Source organism: Symphodus melops (assembly GCF_947650265.1).
Source record: "Symphodus melops genome assembly, chromosome: 23".
Lineage (NCBI taxonomy): Eukaryota > Metazoa > Chordata > Actinopteri > Labriformes > Labridae > Symphodus > Symphodus melops.
The window spans coordinates 6,527,043-6,550,851 of record NC_136713.1 but is presented as its reverse complement, the minus strand read 5'-3'; the positions used below and the strand labels follow the sequence as shown (position 1 = coordinate 6,550,851).

General features: G+C 40.8%; 1 protein-coding gene across 5 annotated transcripts in view; it reads left to right on the top strand.

Moving 5' to 3' along the window:
* The window catches only part of slitrk5 (SLIT and NTRK like family member 5), a 119,966-nt gene extending 96,400 nt beyond the window's left edge, over positions 1 to 23,566 (top strand). For 3 of the 5 annotated variants that reach the window (XM_079336197.1, XM_079336198.1, XM_079336196.1), the window contains 2 exons: positions 17,421 to 18,166; positions 20,044 to 23,566. In XM_079336197.1, the coding sequence (XP_079192323.1) occupies positions 20,102 to 22,729 (2,628 nt within the window). In that variant the 5' untranslated portion in view covers positions 17,421 to 18,166; positions 20,044 to 20,101 and the 3' untranslated portion in view covers positions 22,730 to 23,566. Of the gene's footprint in view, positions 1 to 17,250; positions 18,167 to 18,781; positions 19,346 to 20,043 lie in introns of those variants that run through there. The other 2 variants (XM_079336195.1, XM_079336199.1) reach the window with 2 other exon arrangements.
* The last annotated feature ends 243 nt before the right edge of the window (positions 23,567 to 23,809 follow it).

Genomic DNA, 23,809 nt, shown 5'->3' with positions numbered 1-23,809 from the left:
GGAGGTTATTCGTGTATATGTCAAAGAAGTATGAAAAAGGAATGAAAATCTTTGCAATACATATCCCCCTTTGGTGCAAGTGTTGCATCAAAGGTGGTCATATAAGAGGAATACAATGGAAAGCCACTATATCAGTAGGGGTGAAGCAACACCTGCCAATGAATGTCTTTGGTCAATTTTGGACGGTTGCTATCTTCTATTGAAATTAACAGTTCATGTACAGTGTATGCCAATCACTTCCCTCAAACCAACGTCACTGGGTTGCTTTTTGTGCTTTGTCAGTGAAGATTATTTGTCATTTAGGACACACTTTCAAATAAATGAAAAGGGCTTTTGATTATCTTGCACTGGCGCTGGCCCATCTGGTGTTTGTGTGGGGGAATTAGACTGTGGAGATTGGAAGCTGCATTAGACCTTCTTAACTGTCAAGCATCTCAGTGCCTTTGCAGATAAAAAGCTGTCACAGCCAAATTTTGGGGTAAACAAACAAGAGCAGAACAAGTTGTTGACATTGAAAAAGTTGTGAATGCTTCCTATAACACAAACTGAGCTGTTGCATTTTTTTAAACTACTTTGATTATGTAATGCAAGTCATTGAGTTCTGGAGCTCAGTATTATCCAAGTAGTCTAAGTATTGTTAGCATTTATTACCATTTTCTTTTGGGCACAAGAAACACTTGTACAAACCCTGATCCAATCTCATGATTTAATTAAATGTGCTTTTAACCAAATAGTCTTAAAACATATATATATATATATATATATATATACTGTGTGTGTGTGTGTGTGTGTGTGTGTGTGTGTGTGGAGAGAGAGAGAGAAGTGAACGTAGAATGATATGAGACTATTTCACTAAAATATTCAATCCCTCCTTTTTTTTTCTTTTTTTTTTAAAAGAAAAAAGAAGGGCAATGGGGTTCAAGCCAGAGAAGGAAAAAAAATGAGATGAAGTGCATAAAAATGGGAGACAGAATGAAGGCTCAGGGCTTGGATAGGAAAATGGAAAGATTAAGGAATATGATATGTACATTTCAATGAAATGGAGCTTAACCAGCTGAGAATTCACACCAAAGCTGAGAATCATTGGATAGCTTGTGAAAAAGTTTCACTGGTTTTTAAACCTGGCAGAAGCTGTTCCTTAAAAATTAACCAGATAGTGAAAGTTGCTTTGATTTATTTCCATTTATCTTTTTGGAAAAATAGCCAATCCTCTAATACAGAGTGGATTACTTGTACTTGAAATGTTGTTCTAACGTTTGTGACTGAAGTTGCGAGAACCCAACAAGGAAAAGAGGAGTGTAAAAGGATATCAACTCTTCAATATTTACTGATGTTTAAACATTGGCTGTATCTCAAAAAGACAAAGAAGTAAAAGCAGTTTATTGACTATAAATTCAAGATCAGTGAATCTTCTTTGAATGTAGCTTCAAAATGCTGAGTAAAATGGAAGGGGATTCTTGCTGAAACACTGAATTTAGAGCAAATCTTAAATTACCAATTGGATACAAGTGACAGAAAATGGGATTAAATCAACAAAATTGGATGATTTTCATTCAAATTTATAGAAGATGAAACATTAGAAGTCACCTACGCTAGCTTTAAGACAAAGGTTCTATAGTTAAGTTGATTTTAAGTAGACATGATGTGTACACTGTCTAATAATTAGCATGAAGTACTCTTATTGTGTTTTGGTTTTTCAGTAATGGAGTTGACCTTAGAATTTGAACCTTTTCTCAGAGTTTTAACCATGTCTGAGAGATCAAAATGTGCGGATAAAGGCCTTTTCTACTCATCCACACTCCCTGGCTTTGTGATGCAACACCTCAGTTGGCTCAATTGTAAAAAAAAAAGAAAAAAGAAGAGTGAGTCAGACATGTTCGCAGACTGTGAACCAGACCCTGGAGAGGGTTGCGAAATAAGTGTGCGAGATAAAACACCGAATTGAAATTTTACAATAACTGAGGGTCAAGCAGGGCGTGCTTTGTTGGCGAGTGCTGCAAACGAAAGAGTATCTGAATGTTATAAAAGAAAGTTTCTTTCATTTGGTCTCCCTCCTCCTCGACTGATACTACTGAATAGATACTTTCAGCAGCTCTCAGAACAAAACCAAAAGCCACATGACATCATGCATGACATGAAGGCTCAATAATCTCCAACTTTACGTTTTTTCATTCATTTCTTGTCCTGTCGATGCTGTAAAAGTGCATTTTTGTCCCCCATTACGTTGGTGGCCTTGAGATGCCATTGTCGTTTCTTAATACAGTCCATCACTCCTTGCATCCTGGAAAAAGAATCTTATTCTAGCTTGACAAGTGTGACTCCTTCCCCTCTCCCTCTCTCAAAGAGAAGGTTTTTTTTTTTACTCGCCTCCTGCCTTTGAATCTTCCACCAAGGCCTCGAATGCCAAAGGAACACTTTTAATTCATCAGCGGGGGGGGGACACTGAAGGCTGTTCTGGATCATTGGACAGGCAGCGTCTGAATTCTGAAAGACAGAGAGAGAGTGAGAGGCGGAGAGAGAGGGAGTGCCTGGGTAATTTAAAAAGTCTCTGTCATAGAACGAATAAAGGACTTTGCAAACAGTAGAGTAGAAAGACCTCCACCATTTAATTATGAAGTAATTGTAAAGTCTATAACAACAGAGACCTGAAAGCGGGAGGCGAGGGAAGAGGGACTGCTCCATGAAAATGTAATTAGCTGAATATCATCTCTCCTCTCTCTAAGCCACTGTAGAATTTAAAGGGACAAAGCAAAGGAAAACAGACATGTTTCTCTAAAGATAAAACTAAGCAGGGTGTCACAGTTTAGATCTTCAGTGACTTGGATCAATATGTAATTACCTCGGCAAGGAAGAAACACCTTCTCTCGCCGTCTTTTAACTCTCTCTTTAACCCTCTCTGTACTCTAAAGGAGAAAGAAACAGCGGGCAACATGCACAGCTCCGCTTTATTCTATTTCTATTAGGAACTCCAAAATGCTGCGGAACAATTCATTTTGCCTTTTTTATGGTGGTTCTTTCTCTTTACCTGTGATAGCCCTGCTAGAAATCCTCAGGAAAGGTTGGAAAATAATGACTGTGAATGTTTTTTTTTTTTTTGAGCTAGTCAGTGGTTGTAGTTCAAACTGTTGGAACAGATATAGGTGGAGGTGGCGGGACATGAACTCAAGTGAACTCCAGCTGCCCTAAAGCACATTACTTATCCTCTACCTGTTACCAACAGAACCCATTTCGGGAAAAGAACTGTTGCTACTGCAGGGGGAGAGTTACTGCAATGGACAGTTTTAGAAATACACCAACTTGACTGTGTTTTTATTGTATGGTTTAAGTCTATTATTTAGACTGGAGAAGGCTTAAAGGAAGAATGGGCAACATTTTACACATCAATGCAGCAGAAATCGAGTACTGTATATCCTCTGTAAATGTCTCTCTGAGTCATGACTGTCTACAGAGGCGCAGCTTGTCAACAGGCAAGGCAGGCAACTGCTTGGCGCCCCAGGCCAGTGGGCTCCCCCCCCCCCCCAATGGTTGACAAACTTTAAACACACAGAATTGCCTCAAAATGTTCACATTTTGCAATGACAATAGGAAACCCCCAATTGGCTGTGTCCAATAAATCTGATCTGCCTGTTAAAAAGGAAGGTTTTCCTTACCATAATGGATTAATTGTGGGTTGCTCCAATACTATTTCAAAAAGTTGCTTCAAGATTTGTCTAAGAACTGGGTTGAAGCAAATCTTTCCACAAATCAGTCTAATTCTGCTTGAGGTTTTCGGCCTGCATAAACAAGGTTTTTCCTCGCCACTGATACCAAGCACTCATGGTGGATTATTGTTGAGTCACTCAAAAGCTTCTAGACCTGCTTGATTCCAGAATTGTATGAGATAACTAGTGTTCTGACCTGGAGCTGAGCCATAACAATTTTACTCTTATTTAGAGATTTATCAATCGGAAACAAACACAGATAAGTCTTTGATACCCAATGATTGGTACCCTTTGGTTTTCTGTCCTTTGACGGTTGGCATACCAAAGCTTCCAAACTCCAGGCAACTCTGACAATCGTCTCTGTTTGAGAGCTGCAATTTGCATCATCATTTTCCCCCAGCCAAATAAGGATCCAGGGGTCCATGTATTGTACACACATTGTGTCCGAAAGAAAACTGTAAAACCAGCTCCTGGTCTTGGAACATCATGACAGCCCCGTCCTCTACCTAGCTTCCAGAATTAAACAGCTGCTCTGGCCTGATTGCATTGTGTCAATGGGGATTGAAAGCTACATACTTCGTCTATAGTGTGTCCAATATGACACCTTCCCCAATGGAGGTATACTGTGCATTTAACAATTCTTTTTTTTTTTGTCTGAGGAGAGCAGACACGGTGAGGAAGAAAAAAAAACTCAGTCATGAAAGAATGGATTTTGGGAGATCCCAAACTATAAATGAGAAAGATACTTCTGGATCTATCAAATGAGGCCCCAGAGGGTGGATTCTTTGATGAGATGTGCAGTTTGGAAACCATTAGATGGACCCATTATAAACCTTGTTGTATCAGCTCAAATTAACATGGTTGTGAAAAATTGCAATCAGTTGGTTTTCACTTCATCTTAGAGTTTTGGTTTCTATGGACTGATGTATTTTAATGGATCACTCCATCTGTATATCATTGTTGTCTTTTTCTAAAGTCAAGGGTGGTTTTATGCTGGCCAGGAACAAATCTTGTGCGATGAGGCCTGGCATGCAGTTGGCATCTCAGTTCATCCCAACGTGGCAAACATTTTGTAAAGTGCTTTCATTTTACTTTTAAGGTCTAAATTTTATTTTTTAACCAAGCCCAGTAAAGGCTTGCCTTGGATCTTTTGTAATAATAAAAATAATAATAATAATAATGCATTTTATAGAAGCACCTTTCAAAACACTTAAGGTCACTTTACAAAGCAGAGATAAAAACAGCAAAGTAACATTGATAAGATTAACATTAAAAACATTATTTGTTGGTTGATTTAAGAATAGATGGACTTGGTCGGTAGAGTCATAGTCTCTCAAGCGGAATGTTAGAGGTTCAATACCCAGCTCCTGCAGCAACATGTCTGATGTGTCCTTGGGCAAGACATTTAACTCCAAGAGTCTCCAGCTGTTTTGTCATCTGCCTATAAATGTGTATGAATGGCATGAGCTCCTTCTGATGGTCACTTTACATTGCAATCACTGCTATTAGTGTTCGAATGTGTAGGTGTGACCTGTAGTGTAAAAAACGTAAAAAACAAGATATGTGCTATACAAGCTCAAGTGTATTAACCATTTGCCATTTATTCAATCCACTGGAAACCCAAATCAATTGACCTTTAATAATGTATTCCAGTCTTTTATTCCTATAGTTAACCATAAAAAAAACATTGTAGAAAACTTTAAATCATATTTGGAAATAATTCCTATGTAGATTTTGTTTTCTTGAACTTTGATCAAAAAAGCTACTAGACTTGGTTGAAGTTTTTGATTGTTTTGCCTCTCACTCGAAAGTCTTCTCCAGCCTGGAAAAAGTTAATCAGAACTGAACACGACATTTGGTAACTCGCCATTTTGCGGCAGAATCAGTCGTTTGCAGAAAGGCACTGATTTTCTCTGTCTTTGGTTCTGACTCATTCAATTAAAAGAATAAGGATTGTGCGCTGATTGTCACATTTGTCAGTGCTTTGTGTGAACCAGAGACTTGCCAATCCAAATGGGGGAGCTGTCACTCAACATAATATCCGCAATGCCAAATTAGCTATTTAGAAGTGGGTGTTCACATGAATATTTCTTTCAGTAAAAAGTTTGTGGATATCAATTGAGACTGAGCTTTTGTAGTTCTCAAAGGGTTCAATCGGACAAAATTAGTACTAATGAACTATTGTCTGGGAATTTGCATGCTATTATACTATGCCTTAGACTGCACATTGTCAAGAGACTCTGTACAGTAATTTGGCACTCCAAAGAGGTAGCCTTTTCTCGCAATTCCTATAATATGGCAGATTGGTCAATGGCCCAATTTTTCAAAATATGTGCCTGTATGTACACCTCATATGTACACCAATGACAATGAATTGGTCCAAAAAACATAAAAAGCCTTGGTTTAATACCAGTTATTACTTATGTTAGTTAGGCAGTACGTACACCTACTACTCTCCCGTAACTTCCTTGCGAGCATTTTATTTTGACACTTGTGCACCACATGGAAACTCAAATGTTACTTGTTAAGTCAAATCAAATTAGACCCTGAACAGGGATCCCTGCCTGAATTCTGGATGTTGGCCTTAATGGACATTTTAAGAATATTTTGCTGACAATTGTAGTTGTATTTTTAAAGTTTTGAGCAAATGCTCAATGCAAAAAAAACCTCAGCTAATATCCTGGATAAAAATCACTAATTAAGTTCATCTGCTAAATTCCATTCAAGACGAGGCTGGGGCTCAGTTCATAGAGTCGGCCTTCTGTTCTGATGGTCTCGCTACATTGCAACCTCTGCCATCAGTGTGTGAATGTGTAGGTGTGACCTGCAGTGTAAAAGTGCTTAGAGTAGTTAAAAGACTAGAAAAGTGCCATACCAGCTCAAGTCCATTTAACATTTTCAATTCAAGCTGCTGCCAGCTCCAAAAAAATGGAGAAGGCTGAAGAATATTTAGCTCATTTGGTGTAAATACATTTCCCAATACATGGCTTAAAGTAGCACCACTTAGCTGTTTATATCTGTCTAATGATGTGAAATCACTGTCACTGACCTTACCATGGGTGAAGTTACTCTTTTTCCACTTCAAAAAAAAGAAGATTCCTGAGAGACACGTTTCCGTTTGCATTAGACAAGCCTCCTCCAGTCTTAGTGCTATAAATAATGCACTTTTTTTTGTCAGCAGTGTTTGGAAGTATCGGAGGGCACCCTCCCCCCATCACTTCCTTTTTCTCTACTCTTTCCTCTTTCTTTCACACACACACAGACACACCCACACACACACACACACACTTGCTTTATTCCTCTATTTCCTCCCTCTTCCACATGTCAAATAACATGACATTCAAACACTCAGCATGAAGCGAGATCTCCCTTTAGATCTCCTCCTGAATGATTGAAGTTGACATTGAGTTATGAGGCACATTACTCCTTTTTTTTTTTTATATGAAGAGTCGCTCCGGAGAAGTGAGACGACGCAGGCATGAGAAAGGGAAGGGAAAGAGTAGTCTTATGCTAATGGACTCTCTGGGGGGAAAAGACTGGGCTGATTGTGACCCCACAATCACTTCGAAAGGAAGCATGACTCACCAAGAAACCCCACAACAGCGTGTCTCTTCAGCTTCCCCAGACACTGATGTAACCATTAATAAAACTATAGCCTAAATGTAAGTCATTGTTTGCTGAAGCATATACAGGGAAACATTGCTATATATTTTTGACAAGGACAAAATCAATTATTCATCATAAGCGCCTGTTGCTGCAGAATTCTTATATCTAACAATAATAAGGCTTAAAAAAAATAACTTTTTTGTGGCAGACAACCAAATCTTTTGAGTCTGTATTGATTTATCTCACTTGGATTTATACAGCAGACTTGCCGAGATTCAGGGAGATTTTCATTGATCTTTACATTCTTTGATGATTAAATACTATGAACACAGGCAAAAAAAAAAAAAAAAAAAAAAAAAACAGCTTGGAGCCCCAGGCCCAATTTCCTTTCAACAAATCAGTTTTTTGAAGTCAACATCTAAGAATATCCATTTCATCTTTAATTTTTCCAAATTTCAATTTCCAAGGCAACAGTAAAAGTCACAATAAAATTGGTTTCCTGGAGAAATATAGTTGACTATAGTTGTACACAAATGACACTAAATGGGAAGGAAGTATGTTGTAGAACTAAATGAATATGATTCATGAAGGAGTAGTTTTTAAACAAATACCCTATTCTTAGCAAATACCTACATGGAAACAAGATTTATTCAGAAAGTGAGAGACTGACACAGTGTTGACAGGAAGTAGACAACAACTGTTGAGGCCAAAACTTGTCATTCAAAAACAATGTGAAAAAGATTGTTTTGCTTTAAATCCAACAGGAAGAAATGGTTATATTTTTAAAGTTGTTTGGCAATTTGGGCTTAAACATTGTACATTGTACATTTCATGCTCAACCCAAGGTCAACCTTTGTACCAAATTTCTCCATTTTTTTCCATTAGTAGTTATAGTTTATTGTTTGTTTGATTGACACATGGCAATAGGATGGAGCCAAATTGTATGTAGGGTTTTTTATTAAGTATATTTAAAGCACATTTAATGAAGATGTATATGGTGTTGTTGTCTTTGAAACACTGATAGTGTAAAAAACAATCTTTTCTAGGCCATAGCAGTCTTCAGTTTGTTTGCCCTCTCCATCTAGGCCATCAGGGGAGTCCACCGAGGGCTAGACAAAATCCTGATTCCAGATACATTCACAGACACGCACACAAGCTTGTTTCCAGTATGAAGCGAGTCGCTCTGTCGGCGCACCTAGGGGATAGCTTCAGCCACCAGCCGCCAGTCCTCAAATCCACTGACTGATCCAATGCCCAGACTGCCGGGCCTGTCCAGCCAATGCACAATTTTTCAACCTTCACTTGCTGCTGCACAGCCTCGAGTACTTCTTACTGTGTCTGTAAAAGCAGCAAGGGTGAACTGAAAAAAAAACAAAACAAGAAGAGCGCAAAAAGCTCTTACACGGCTTGAGAAATCAAACCAAATGATAGAAAAAGTGACAAAACATCACGCCGTGTAATCATTAAAAGCATGAGGGAGCCGGAGTTTGGCACCTGAAGCTTGCTCCGATTTGAACAAAATGTGCGCTTTTGTCTTTGAAGTCTTGCTGTTCCCTTGAACACCGGAGCATCTAAACATTGCTAATTGCTAGGAAAATATTGTCTCTGAGTTGGTGTCACAAGGTTGGCGGCAACAGCTTTCCTTCCTGCAGTCACCCTGTTAGAGGAAAAGCGTCTGATGCAGCGAGGGTGCTGACATATTGAGGCAGAAAAGGGCTCAGAGTTTGTGTCACTTTATCTGACTTCTGATTCCAGACATATAACAGAAAGCGGCTAACTGAATTGATTTGTACATGCTGATATTCTCATTCCTACTTTTTGAATATACTGTAATTATCTTGACTATTTAAATAGAGGGCAAATGGTTCCTCTAGTGACTCGCAAATCCATTATTGCCTGCCTAATTGGCTTGGCAAGCCTCGCCCCCTCTTTCCCTTGCTTGTTCGCTCTAAGATTAAAATCCAGCAGTGATTTTTAATTTGAAATGGGAAGAAAGTGCAGTCAAAATGTTTTGCCTGAACATGGGCAGAAAAAAAGGAAGGGAAAGTCAAATCTTATTCAAGCGTTGCACGGCACACAATGTGCATCAGTGAACTCTGCCCCTGATGAAGACGCATGACTGAGTTTATCTGTTACTTGAAAAAACCCCAAATCTCTGGTGTGAAAGCCTTTTCTCTAATTCATATTCCAACTTTAATATTTCCTTCCTCAGTCATATGCAAACAGGTCAGCTCTGAAATTCAACAAAAAAAACACAGATTTCTCCATAAAAGAGATCATTAAGTCCGTGCTGAGAAATATGCAAAAAATAGTCCCAGTCAGTCCATGTTTCAAAAAATAAAAAAAGAGCCTCCGTGACTTGTAAAGACCAACATGTGACCTCATATCTACCGGCCAGTTTTCCTTGACGTGGCAGTTGGAGGAGATACGTTTGGATTCATCGAAGCTTCTTATTTTCATCTGCACAAACAAAAAGGTAGAGCTTCACACTCGTGACTTGATTCCAATGATTTTATTTATTTTAGTTGTGACTGTGTATACATTTTATTTTCTTTCTATTACATTTATTTCTAATTGACTTTGGAGAGAATTACCTCTTTGGGATATTTTAGAACATTTAATTTAGGTGTTTTCACGTTAGGGACCCGGGCCTAGATCAGAGAATGCTTGACCCCAAACTCTCATTCATTTGCTTGTAAAACAACTGTGTATAGCATTAGATACTAGCATTAGGTGTCAAGTTTTAGCCAATAACAAAACTTTTCTCATATCATAGCTGATATGGTGAAGTTTTTAACGCGTTCATTCATAAACTTATTTAATTTCTATAGGACATTCATGACGTGACTTGCCCTTAATAAAAGCAAGGCCTTGTTTACAATGTTAAAAATGTACTACAAAGGAAATGTAAAGAAGCTGGATCTTGCTGGCTGTTAACAGGGAAGGTAGACACCTTTAGATGGAAAGTAGATGGTCCCATGTGTTGGTAACTGGTTTTTTCCATCAACTTTTCAGCAATAGTTTGAAAATATCTGATTCCCAGGACTTTTAGAGCTAATGCCCATCTATGATTTGGAACCTGTATCAGGCCACAATCTGAAACATTTCCTGCCTGCATTAGAATTTCATTTCCAGGTAGCGTTCCCATCTTTATTGAGAACATTCATGATATCCTTGCTTTGCTGTGGTACAATTTAATCCATATCCCGACATGTACTTGATGGCAGTTGTGGTATATGCCCTCTGGCTCTGCTTGTCATTGGTACGACATCCAGTCACCTGTTCCCAAATAGTTTTCTAGACATAGTGCAAACAGTTGTTTCTTGTGTATTTTGTAGGTTAGACAATCCAAGCTCTTTTGTATGGATTGTGTTCCTTGTGCCCACCATTTAAGAGTGGAACTAAATAATGAGACAAACATCTTAAAAGCACCAACATAGATTTAGCTCGCTAATGATTGGTTTCCTGACAGAATGATTAACACACAGGTCAGTCAGTTAAACCTACAAAAGCACACTTTGTAGCCAACCCTTCAAGCTCTAAAGTGCTCTCATAACCTTAAAAGCCTTCACGCTCGCTGACTACAGTCAAACGAACGGACTTGACTCAGTTATGGTTCGCTGCTTTTGTTCCCCAGCGCGGTCTGCTAATAAGTCAAACCCTATCCACTCTCCTATACAGTGAGGATGCACTTATCGCATTGTCAGCAGCGCGTTTCATTAAGGCCCCCCCCCCCCCGGTTACGTTTGTATGTTACCGATTCAACATTTTTAAATTACCTCGCTCGTGCTGACTCGAGCCAAGTCATAGTGTAAAAAAACAAAACAAAGGAGAGGGCTCCCTGTGCAACCCCTCGTCCTGCTTTGACCATCAATCATGGCTGTCAGAGCAGCTGTGCGCGCTCGCTCTTTGGTGGGAACTCACACCGGAGCTCTACATCATCTCGAGCTGTGATGAATGCTCAGGCTTTAGCCTCGGTGCTTTTGATTAGAGGGCCGTGCCATCGACAGGTAGCATCGTGACAAAAGCACTAGTCCTTGGAAGATCAAGTGTTATCATGGGATTGATAATACATAATATCTTATAGCTTTTACTATTCCATGTCTAAGGTCCAGGGTTTTTGAACGTAATTGTAATGGATCAAAAGAATGCCTGACTAATGCAATGTCATGGTAACGCAACAAAAGAAGTGGAGCATTGAGTTTGAAGAATTTGGTACTTTCATTGTCCACCTATGGTTGCAAGACGTCAGAGCGAGCAAACAGCAAACACTTTGATTGGTCTAGCAAAGAGAAGAAGACACAAAAATGTTCTTGAAAATGTACTAATAGAACTGAGAACTACTTCACTGTGTTCACATCAAAGATACTTTTCTTACAAGAAGCTTTCTGTTAAAGATGTGTATCATAACCTACATCAAAGGTACCACACTTGATATGTACTGGGTTTTTCAAGGGCCCCATTGCCCCTTTGTCCAATTTAATGGACATGGGGGGAAACTCAGAAAAACATCTTTACAATCAATGTAACCTTTTACTAACTTGTAATTCTTGGCATTTTATAACAGGAACCCGTCATATCTCCCTCTCTGTGTATAAATTTTTCAACATTAGAATGACGCTGCTATGAAGATGGTATAATGTTTAAAATAGTCAAGCTACAGAATATATTATCCTTTTGGAATCAAATAATTGTCTTTTGTGACTTCCTGTGTAGAAGACTGACTCGATGTCTGTTTGTTTGACTTCTCACTTCCTGTTTCTGCCCTCAAGAAGCCCTCACTTTTTCTAGACAGTGTAATCATCCAAGAACATCTTATTTGTTGGCTTTGTCAGAGTACAGCAAATGTGAATGTTTTGATGGACTGTCTGTTTTATGTTGTATGTATTATATCGGAATAGGCATTTCAGGTCAGAGATAATTGGTGTTAGTGTTTTAAACATGGCTGTCAAAATGAAATACAGTCAGGGTTTATTGTATTTGCTTATGTGATTGTTACATTTAATGTAGAACTGGAAGGATGGAATCAATTTAGCTGCTCTGATTGGTGGAGTGACACCAGCACACAGTGTTAGAACGCATTGACTTCCCCATCCTATCCATCCACGCTTGTCCCATTAGCCTTCATTCCATTACTGGGCCACATTGGGCTTCCAGGGCTTAGTCATTGTTTATGTAAAGCAATTTTTCCCTGGAGAATTTTTCAGTAATTCTTCACTGCATCTTGTTATCAACTACCCAGAAGATGTGCCAGTTGGATTGTTCCGTCAAGGGAAAATTGTTTTCTAATTCCATATTATCAGCATTGTGAATGGATCCTGGCCCCAAAGACCCGTCTAGACCTAGCGGGTTATGGCGGAAATTGCTAACAGCACCAATTGGCCTCTGGACACACAAGGCAGATGAGACCCTCCCAAGCTAATCACAGCACAATGTATGTCAGGTTCTCTGCTGACAACATAATTTTCTTTTTATTATAGCAGAGCAGTGAAGAATTCCAAAACACCCTCTGCATTATGATAGGTTCAAATGTTGAGATCTGGAACATTAAAGCTACTTTGGATCATTTTTAACCTATTATGAAACTGACTGAAAATTATACTGATGCCTTTGTATGACAGATAAAAGAAGTGTGGTCTGTTATGTGGTCTGTTAATGTTTACACAATTTAGGTGCCAGATGCTATATGCAGGGCAAACAGGGCTACACACAGCGTCAGTTTCCTATTTAAAGCTCCTGTAAGGAGTTTGTAACTGGTTATGAAACTGGCTCAAATTAATATAGGCACCTCTCTACCACCTACAAAATCATAACAAACAATCTGCGACGAGATTTTTTATTTCTTTCTAGTGTATTTGCAATAAATGTATGTGACGGTCCTGTCTGTTAAAGGGGTGCTTCAGTACCCTGGTTCATGCTGCAACCAGCACACCCGGGTAGCCTGATCCACAGATATGGTTGTGATGACCTGCCTGCCAGCCTGCACTCTTTCATTAGATAGGAACAGGATTGCAAAACCCATGGTGAAGTGTTGACACAATTAAAAACAAACTGAGTCTTTAATTAGTCCCCTGCGTCTTGCGTCATCATGGCGACCGTTCTGCTCCAATAATGCGCCCCTGCCCCTCTGCAGGTGCTGCTACTGAAAGGTTAAAGAGTCCGAGCCACCACACCCCCTCAGGTGAGTTATGATTGGTAGGTGTCGCCGACCAACCACACCAACCGCTGAAGACACTGAAATAAATCCCCTTTCAAACATTATTATAACACTATGATTTTTTATAAATGCTCAATGGGGTCATTTCTGTTAAAGACACATTTTATCATCTCCTTCGTCCACGGCATCTGGCACAGATCCTGAGTACCAAAGGGCTTCGACTTTCCCTCCTGACACCATCAAAACTTCTTTCACATTACACATACTGATCAGCATGTAAAGACGGATGCGATTGTGTGATGATGAAAGTTTATGCATAAGCTCTATTCCCCTACTTTTATACTTTGATAGGCTCTCTGCAAAGACTGTCTATGCCTGTCAGATGAAAACAAAATGTTCATTCTTGATTCCTGAAAAGCACATTATGTAACGATGGCATTTGCTGCTAATTGCATTACCTGCACTAAACCCCCTTGTTCTGAGTCATAAATGCTTGTCTGGCACAGTCGAACAGCTGTTGCTTGAGCCAACAGCGCCAAACCATGCCAAAATGCCAGCAAACTTCAATTCAATAAAAAATAAAGCCAAAAGAACTTAGAGGGGAAGTTGGGTACAGTCTGCTTTGCATGACTTACCATCGAAAAAGCTTATGCTAATGACATTATAAGAGAAACATATTTCAAACCATTTAAAAAAAGTCAGCCTCCTGGAAAAGACACATGTTAAAGTCACCTTAACGTGAACTTAAATTTGCATTCTGAAAATTGCTTAATCATTTGTACTAGACCTTCTAGTGTCTTTTTATGCAGATGATCTATGATTATATCTGTAATGCTAATATGAACCCATTAGCCTTTGTGAAGGAGACAATCATGTTCATGTATAAACACACACACACACACAGCTACTGTACACCAACCTTGACGCTCAGACCAGCTGTGTAAGGGAAGCGACTCTGAAAGATTTGCCAAGCAGACTAGCAATTAGAACAGGATCATGCTGGACACCAGTTTTAACTTAGTCAACTGTTATTTTTAATATTCTTTTCTCGTATAGTTAATACAATCAGAAGAAAATTCCTTCTGAGTCCACAAAGTTGGACGACATAGGAGTTGCGTGCCAACCAATTTTCTGCCAACTTCAAAATTAAACACATTATAAGGAAACCCAATCCTATGATCCATCACTTCACCAACATTATATCAATACAGACAACAAATGAAAAGCAACATGTTGACCGCATGTTTTGCTCTTTGTTCCCATGTGATCTTGTAGTTCTCTTGTGATGTTGTGTACAGCTGCTCGTGGTAGCGCTACTTAAAAAATGTTTTAATGAATTGCACAGACAAAACAACAACAACAAAAAACCCACGACCGAAATGCTGGAATTCTACAAATGCATGACTCCAAAATGTTGTGATGCTGCACGTGGAATGAATTGAACACTGCATACTGATGGTCGGATGCACATGGAGACATTTGCTTCACACTTTGATGCAAAAAAGTTCTTAATCCTGCACAAACATGCATTGCCATCAATATCCAAGAGTATCTAAAGACCCTCTCCCCATCAGCAGTACACAAAGTCGTATTTAGGACGGTCCCTTTCCTCTCTTTTGATGCTACCACCCCTCTCAGGGGAGCCGCTCCCTTCCAGAGGGAAGGTGGCTGCACTACTTTCACATCGTTGCATTCCAGCTGGGAATTCCAACGATGCAGATTTGCCCATCCCCAAAGGACAGCCCATTGCTAATACGATTACAGAGCATGAGACTTAAAGATAATTCCAAGCATCTTCACGGCTAATTTCTGGCAAAGCGGGCATGCGTGCCACATCCGCTTATTTCGTCACTCTCTGCATGGTAAAGAGAGCACAAGAGTTGTTATTAACACACAATGCTGATTAAGTGGGGAATCTCTTTGGACATGGCGGCCCACCATATGCTAGATTTAATTCGATTTTCCATTTCAGGCTTTAGTTAAGAGCTCGCAACAACAACAAAAAAAAAAGTTTGTTGGTCCCTCAGAGAGAGGGTAAGAGGGCAGCTGTGGCTTTGACTCAATTTACCCTTTCAACAAGAGGCAAATAAGCCATGAGTCAATGAAATACACAGCGCTTACAGCAACACGGCAGCATTAGCAGGCTTGTGTATTTGGTGCAAAACTGGATTAAGCCTAATCCTCACAGTACATTATTTTTTTGTCCAATTCAGATTGCTTGTAAATGTGTGTTTTCTGGAACTAAAGGCTTAATCTATGAATCTGTGAGAGATCTGAGGTGTACAAATGATTGTTTGCTTGAACTTATTTGAGTGATGTAACTCTAATACCCTCTCAGTTCAATCGTAACTAGGTTAGAGACTATCTGTGTGTGGCATTTGTTCCATTATGAGCTGCAAAGGAAAATATATCTTTTTTTTTTTTACTTGACGATCATAAATAGAACTGCTATGGCAGTCTTGGCGACTTATTGTCTGAGGATTGCTTTAACAAAGTGTCAAGGTATGCTGGCAGGGGAGCACCTGCCAACCCCCTCTGCTTAGTTGTATAGCCTAGGTTGGGGCTTTTATTTTTAATGTTTCTAGCCTCTTAAGCTGAGAGTACTTTTCTTGCTGTTTGATTTCAACCTTTCTTTTATTTTGAAATAAATTCTGGTAGATTGAAGGTTACAACGTTAATTTAACCATGGAAACAGGAACTTGTTAGGAATCAAAAAGGTCAAATAAAACATCTCAAAGGAATGGTAACCAACTTAAGTATTTGATGACATTAAAAGATTGTACAGTATTATTGTTTTGGTCCCAACACATTGCCAGTTAGTTCATTAGTTCTTCAGTGAGAAAGCGTGCTATATTTTTCAATGTGCTGTACAAAATCATTAATTTACTGAGTTAGGAGGTTGTTTTTTTTAAAAAAGTGGGAATATGCAACATGGATATGTTAAGAAAACTACAAGCAGCCTTTTAAAAATAATAATAATAATAAAATAATAATAGTTGTTTTTTACACAATGCAGACCTTTTGGTTTCAGTCCAGGAGAGAGTTATAAGAGGTGAGGGATCAATGTAATTAATGTGTTTATCTATATTTAACTAGCTATCTTTGAGATGTAAGATAAATCTAAGAAATAAGGAATTTCAGAATATTTTTCTCTCCCTAAAATGGCTTTAAATATCAGCGCCAAAAATCAGCCCCTAAACTCTTTTTCTTTGAATTAACAGCTTTAGAACAAATTAATATTTTTTTCTTCTTTTTTTTAAAGGTATATTTATTAATAAAAAAAAGTGATTTCATTTATGGACTGCCTTGATGGTTCTTCTGCAAAATCAGGTATTTAAATCGTTCATATCGTGGATGCATTTGTCCTGCAATCTTTTGAAGCCTCGCTGAAGGAATATCTTCCAGAGTAGAATAATAAGGAGACATGATGAATGCCAGGATGAGTGTCAGTCAGGCCAAATATGCAAAACAAAACATAGCACTGCCTCTCCCTCCATGGGAGTATTATGGCGTTATGGGAAAAAAAAAAAAAAAAAGATGGTCCATGTTGTGACTTCAAAAAGCGTGGAAATGAGACGCTGGCTTTTGAAAGCTCTGAGTGAGGAATCAGATGACGGCTGGAGCTGAATTAAAAGACACTGAGTTACAAAGTGCAGCCTGCAAACGCACGCCTGCCAAGATGCCTTTTTTTCCTCCATCATTGTGCTGCCCTCTACGGGTTCTTCTTCCAGCCTCCCTCCCTTTTTTTCTCTACCACCCCTCCCTTCTCCACATCTCCTCCACATTACCATACCCCTTAAAGAGTATTGCACGCATTAAATTGCTTTTCATTTCCGCGCTGTGACAGTCCTGAGATTGGGGGATTTATGTGTTGTTGTTTTATTTATTTTTTTCTTTACGAGTGATTCCAGCTGTCATATGATGGTAATTGTTTCATAATGTGTTCGTCGCTGTAGGGGATGCGCTGGTTTGCACCAACCAAGATCAAGTTCCACTAGTTGAAACGATGGTGGGGAAGATGAAGCTCGTGCAATAAAAGATGGGATTTCTCATGCCGAATGAAGGACTGGAGGAAACGTTTTGGATTCTGGAGGAGCAGATGCAGCTGATCTCCGGTCGATTTGGACGCTCCAGCATTTGAAATCTAAAAAAAAAAATAAAAAGAGAGAGACCTTGGGCAGATCTATACATAAACTGGTACACGCCGCACCACTGGCAGCAGACAAGGAGGATTCGTGCCTCACTCGTCCTCCGCTTCATCAGTGCGCATGGATGAAAGTCACAGTTAAAATGCATGCGGCAAGTCCTGTCTGATGTCGGATTACGGAGTTTGTATTCGCCCCCTTTTCTTCACCATGTTCGAACTTTGGTTCTGGCTCTTTTTCCGAGCTGATGCTGCTAAAGTCGCTCGCTGCCGGAGGAACACAGGACCCAGTTTTGCCGCGCTGGCTGACGCGTTATTGGCCTGAATGAGACTGTCTGCTCTCCGATCGCCTGGTTTATGGAGGTAGACACCGAGGAGACTTGATTTTGAGGATTTTTGTTTTCTTGTTTTTTTTTTTTTTCTGTTTGTTTTTTTTTTTTTTTCGACAGCTGACGGAAGGGCGGGCGGTGAAATCCATGTTTTCTGTGAGGTTGGAGGAAAAAGAAGGCGCACAGTCGTGATTTTCGGGATGCTCTGGCGTTTACCGGGATCAGAACGGTAAGAGGACACTGTTTTCTTTTCTTACTTTAATCTGCGCCGTGGCGTTTTTTTTAAAGCATTTTGGGGATCTGTCCGTGGTGCTGAAATCTCCTCTCCTCCCCACGTTTAGTTTGCATTGCTGAAGTTGATCTGGATTTTTGCGACGCTGTTAGAGCAAGGTGTCTGCGGGCTGCCGTGGCCAATAACAAGCATAGCGACTGCATTTTTATGCCCACATTTATCATCACAGTTTTATTCGTTCCAAATAATCCCCCCCTCCCCTCCTCCTCCTCCTCCTCCTCCCCAGCAACACCACCTCTCTGCGCAAGGATGCGGAGCAAAGATAGGCGCTCGAGTTATCTACATTATTTCCACCGGCGATGGGGATTTTCTCGAGGTTATGATAATAAACTCAAATGTAAGTGAGAGGGGGAAATGAAAAGAAAGTGCATGCACCGCTCAAAGATAGAGCCACCACGCAGCAAGAAGTCCTTGTATGTTGAAATGCGCATACTTCTGAGGCAGATTTGCTCGGCTGATGTGAAGGCTTTTTGTGTTCTTTTAAGGAGCTCACACAGACCGAATGTGTGTGTGTGTGTGTGTGTGTGTGTGTGTGTGTTTGTGAGTGAGTGTGTGTGTGTGGTTCAGTGCGTGTGAGCGTGTGCAAGCGCAATCACGCGTCTGTGGCGGAGAGAGGGAGCGCGAGGGAGGGAGAGAGCGAGAGAGAGAGGAGGGGAAAGATAGAGGGGGAGACTATCTGTAACCTTCTATATAGCAGATGCCTTACAGAATACTTGATTATAGAATTATTTACTCCCGTCAAAATGCCTTTTCGATCCGAGATGCGCCATGAGATCATCAACACTTGCTTTTTCGCCTTTGAACAACTCCTCTCGTTTCTTTTTTTCGCCCGTGGGCAGAAGAAGGACTGTGACTGTCATCTTGTAGGCTGATATTCACATTTTCTATCAGCAGGCCGGATTTATAAGATGATCACGGACCGCTTCTCTCAGCTGATACCTTCATGACAACCGGAGGTTTTTTTAGTTTTTTTTTTTTTTTAGTGTGTGTCTTTTTTAAAATTCAAGACTAATCATAACAGGCGCATTATTTCCCCATCCTCATGTTGTTTGGATGGAGGCGGAGAGAAGAGATCCGACAATTTCCCTACTGTTACCAAGTCGTCGGGTATGCAGGGTGAGTGAGGAGTTGCATCTTAGAGATTTTTTTTCTTTAATGTCAGTTTGGGGGAGAGAGAGAGAGAGGGGGGGGGGGGGGGGGGGGGGGGAGAAAGATTGCATCCCAAAAACAACACTAACAACAAAAAAGCCATGGTGTGATGCCATATTTTGCCAGTGAGTCTTTATTTGTGGTCATCATCAAGGGGTCGAATTAGTAAATGACCACATCTATCAGTCTGCACACTGTGGATGGCAATGGCTTTCTCTCTCTCTCTCTCTCTCTCTCTATCTCTCTCTCTCTCTCTCTCTCTCTCTATCTCTCTCTCTCTCTCTCTCTCTCTCCCAAGATGGATTGGAATTCAGGCGAGCTATCAAAAATGCGCAGTGGCCATCCACATCGGGCAGTTATGTTATCAACTTGATTATATATCATGGAAGTATGCCTTTATGAGAGATCCATCCAGGTCGCTTGTATCCTGAAAGCCCCTTTAAACCGTAATGATGCCGACATAACACATCTGCATAATGAGCAACCATTAACAGGCCTACTCGTCTCTGGCTGTGTGTGTTTTTTGTTGTGAATGTCTTCTGCATACTTGTTCATCACAGTCGACAAGAGAGGTGTCTGTGTGTGCGTGTTGTTTGTGTAAATGTTGCACTTGTTTTTCTTTGGATTCAAACCGAACTCGTCCTTTTTTTCTTTTTCCTCCTCAGATGACACCTCATACTGACACCGCACTTGAGTGAGCTGGGGCATCTTCTCCCAGGAAAAATGCATATCTGGATCCTAAAAATAATCCTTCTGATTGCATCATCTCTGAGGCTGGTCGAGATGTATGACAATTATGGGGAGATCTGCCGGAACCTGTGTACATGCGAGGAGAAGGAAGGGATCCTTACGGTGAGCTGTGAGAACCGGGGGATCATCCGACTGACGGAGGTCAGCCCAGTGCATTTCTCCATGTACCACCTCCTGCTGACAGGGAACCTCCTGAAGAAACTGTCAGTCAATGATTTCATCAATTACACCGGGGTGACCATCCTGCACTTGGGGAACAATGATATCTCAGAGATTGAGTCAGGTGCCTTCAACGGACTCCAGGGATTAAAACGGTTGCACCTGAACAACAACAAGATTGAAGTTTTGAGGGATGACACGTTTGCGGGACTGGAGAGTTTGGAATATCTACAGATTGATTATAATTACATCACCAATATAGAGCCCAATGCTTTGAGCAAACTACACCACTTGACAGTGATGATTTTGAATGACAACCTGCTCTCTGTCCTGCCCCCCAATTTTTTCCGAAATGTCCCCCTTACGCACTTGGACCTGAGGGGGAATCGGTTAAAAATGTTCCCTTACATCGGCCTTCTGGAGCACATGGACAAAGTTGTGGAATTACAGCTGGAGGAGAATCCTTGGAATTGCTCCTGCGAGCTCATTGCTCTGAAGGCCTGGCTGGAGAGTATAGCATACACGGCACTGGTGGGGGAAGTTGTGTGCGAGACACCGTTCAGGCTCCACGGTAGGGACCTGGACGAGGTGTCCAAACAGGAACTCTGCCCGAGAAGACCCCTGGAAGACACAGTCAGGGCTGCACCCCCAAGCAGCACTAATGGATACTACCAGACCACACCTGCTGCTGTAACAGCTTCTGCAACCTCCTCAGCTGTTTTCAGGTCCTCCTCAAGGCCTACCAAGGGAACGAGGCAATTCAACAGAACGAGGTTAAAGCCCACTTCCCGAATACCAGGTGGTAACCCTTACAATTATGGCCCGATTATTGCTTTTCAGACCAAATCTCCTGTGCCTTTGGACTGCCCCACTGCCTGCACTTGTAACCTGCAGATATCTGAAATTGGGCTTAATGTCAACTGTCAAGAGAGGAAGATTGAAAGCATCTCTGATCTAAAACCCAAGCCATACAATCCTAAAAAGATGTATCTCACTGGAAATTACATCCCTGTGGTACGGAGATCAGATTTTGTTGATGCCACTGGATTGGATTTGCTTCACTTGGGAAACAACAGGATAAGTCTCATCCACGACCGGGCATTTGGGGATTTAACTAACCTGCGTAGGCTGTATTTAAATGGTAATCTCATGGACAGGCTCACAGGGGAAATGTTTTTTGGTTTGCAAAACCTGCAGTATCTTTATTTAGAATACAACAAAATCAAGGAGGTCGATGCGGGCACTTTCCGCTACCTTCCTAATCTCCAGCTGCTTTTCCTCAACAATAACCTCCTGAAAACCTTACCCGTGGGCATCTTTTCCAGCCTCTCCCTGTCCAGGCTCAACCTGCGCAACAACCATTTCCAAAACCTGCCTGTGAGTGGCGTTTTAGATCAGCTGAAGCTGCTTGTGCAGATCGATCTGTTTGAAAACCCTTGGGATTGCTCTTGCGACATCGTGGGGATGAAGATATGGCTGGAGCAGCTCGGTGCAGGGACCGTGGTGAACGAGGTGGTTTGCGAGACGCCCAGACGCCACACGGGAATGGATGTACGCTCAATCCAGTCGGAGCAGCTCTGCCCGGACTACTCTGACACTTACGTCTCGCCGACCCCCCCAACGGAAGAACCAATGGACGACCGAGTTGTCACCACAAATGCCCCGCAGAAAATTGACACCCCCAGTAGCACAGTCCCGCTCTCTGTCCTCATTCTTAGCCTCTTGCTCGTCTTTATCATGTCTGTCTTCGTGGCAGCCGGGCTGTTTGTGGTGGTCATGAAAAAGCGCAAAAAGTCTCAAAGTGACCGCACTAGCACCAACAATTCAGACGTCAGCTCTTTCAACCTGCAGTACAGCCTCTACAGCAACAGATCAGGCCCTAAAGTGAAGGCCCCAGCTGGACATGTCTATGAGTACATCCCCCACCCCATGGGTCACATGTGCAAAAACCCCATTTACAGGTCACGGGAAGGGAACACAGTTGAGGATTACCGTGACCTCCATGAGCTCAAGGTCACCTACAGGAGTACCCCGGATGAGGAGAGAGATAGCAGTACTATGAGGAGCCCTGCGTACAGTGTAAGCACCATAGAGCCACGTGAAAACCCCTCCCCTGTACAAGATGCAGACCATTTCTTCAGGGGCATCCTCGAGTCGGATAAGCAGTCCCCTCATCCGTCCATGGCATCCATTCCAGCAGGTGCCAATTTAGAGTACAAGTACACAGGCCCTGTGTCGTACACGTACAACCCGAATTTTGATGTCAGACGTCAGTTCTTGCACCCAGAGAGGATAAGAGAAACAGTGCTCTACGGCACGGCACCCAGTACTGTTTACGTGGAGCCCAACAGGAATGAGTATTTGGAGCTAAAAGCCAAACTCCAGTCCGAGCCCGATTACCTCGAAGTTCTTGAGAAACAGACCACCTTTAGCCAATTCTGAGCAACAGAATCATTGACTTAATGAAAAGCATTTTCTCTCTTGACCCTCCTCGGGAAAAAAAAAAAAAAAAAAAAAGGCCTGGCTCAGTTTTTTGGGTGCCTTGGCGCTACACAGACTAGCTAAATGTGACAGAGTCTGAAACGGGGTGTGCCGAACAATCTTTATTCTTATTTCTGAAACATGACATTACAGGAATGGATACAGCTTTCTTGAAACATTGGATGAACAAAATTGCTCTACTTAACTGATGATGCAAAATCTATTTTTCTATGGTGAAGATCGAATAACACACAAAATGTAAGTGTACAGGTAAAAATCTTACCCAACTTATCATTTTCAGGAATATAACCATACATAAGGTATATTGTGAATCAGAAAAGAAATGTTTATAAGAATCACTCCTGGACAAAAAAACACTGTACAGCAGATCATCCAAACTGTGTCGGACTATTTTCTGCTGTAGTCTGTAAGTAAGTATTTATTGATATAATCTGCCATGTCTTTTCAAAATCTTTTGATTCTACATCAATATTACCTGTGTCATCATACTCCATGATCCTCCTGGGGAAAAAAAGGCTTATGTTTGTAGTTTCATTTACTGTAGCTCTGCATTGTAAAAGTGGCTTTTTTTGAGAGTGGCACACCCCCTCCCCAACCCCCCGCCCCCAAAAATGTCAAACAACAACAAGAACAAAAAAAAAGACTGTCATTTCAAGAAGATGATGAAAAAAAAGTGTCTTTGTATGCTTTCTGCACTTTTTTGGAAATTGGAAGGCGATGTTAGCCTTCAATGAGCTCTCATAAAGAAGATTATTATATTAAAAATGAATATGGGTATTCATTCTTAATATGTAGAATTGATATGTTATCAAACCAAGTCCAGAAGTATGAAGTATGTTGTGTAATACTGATATTTTAATCAATGTAACACCTATTTTTATACAAGCATTCGCAGATTCTCTATCCCTTATTCGATTTATTTTGTTTCGATTGCTTTGCACTTATTTCACTATATTGACCAAACAATGTTATTGTCATCAAATAAACATGATGTCAGGTTCATATAATGTGCTCATGAGG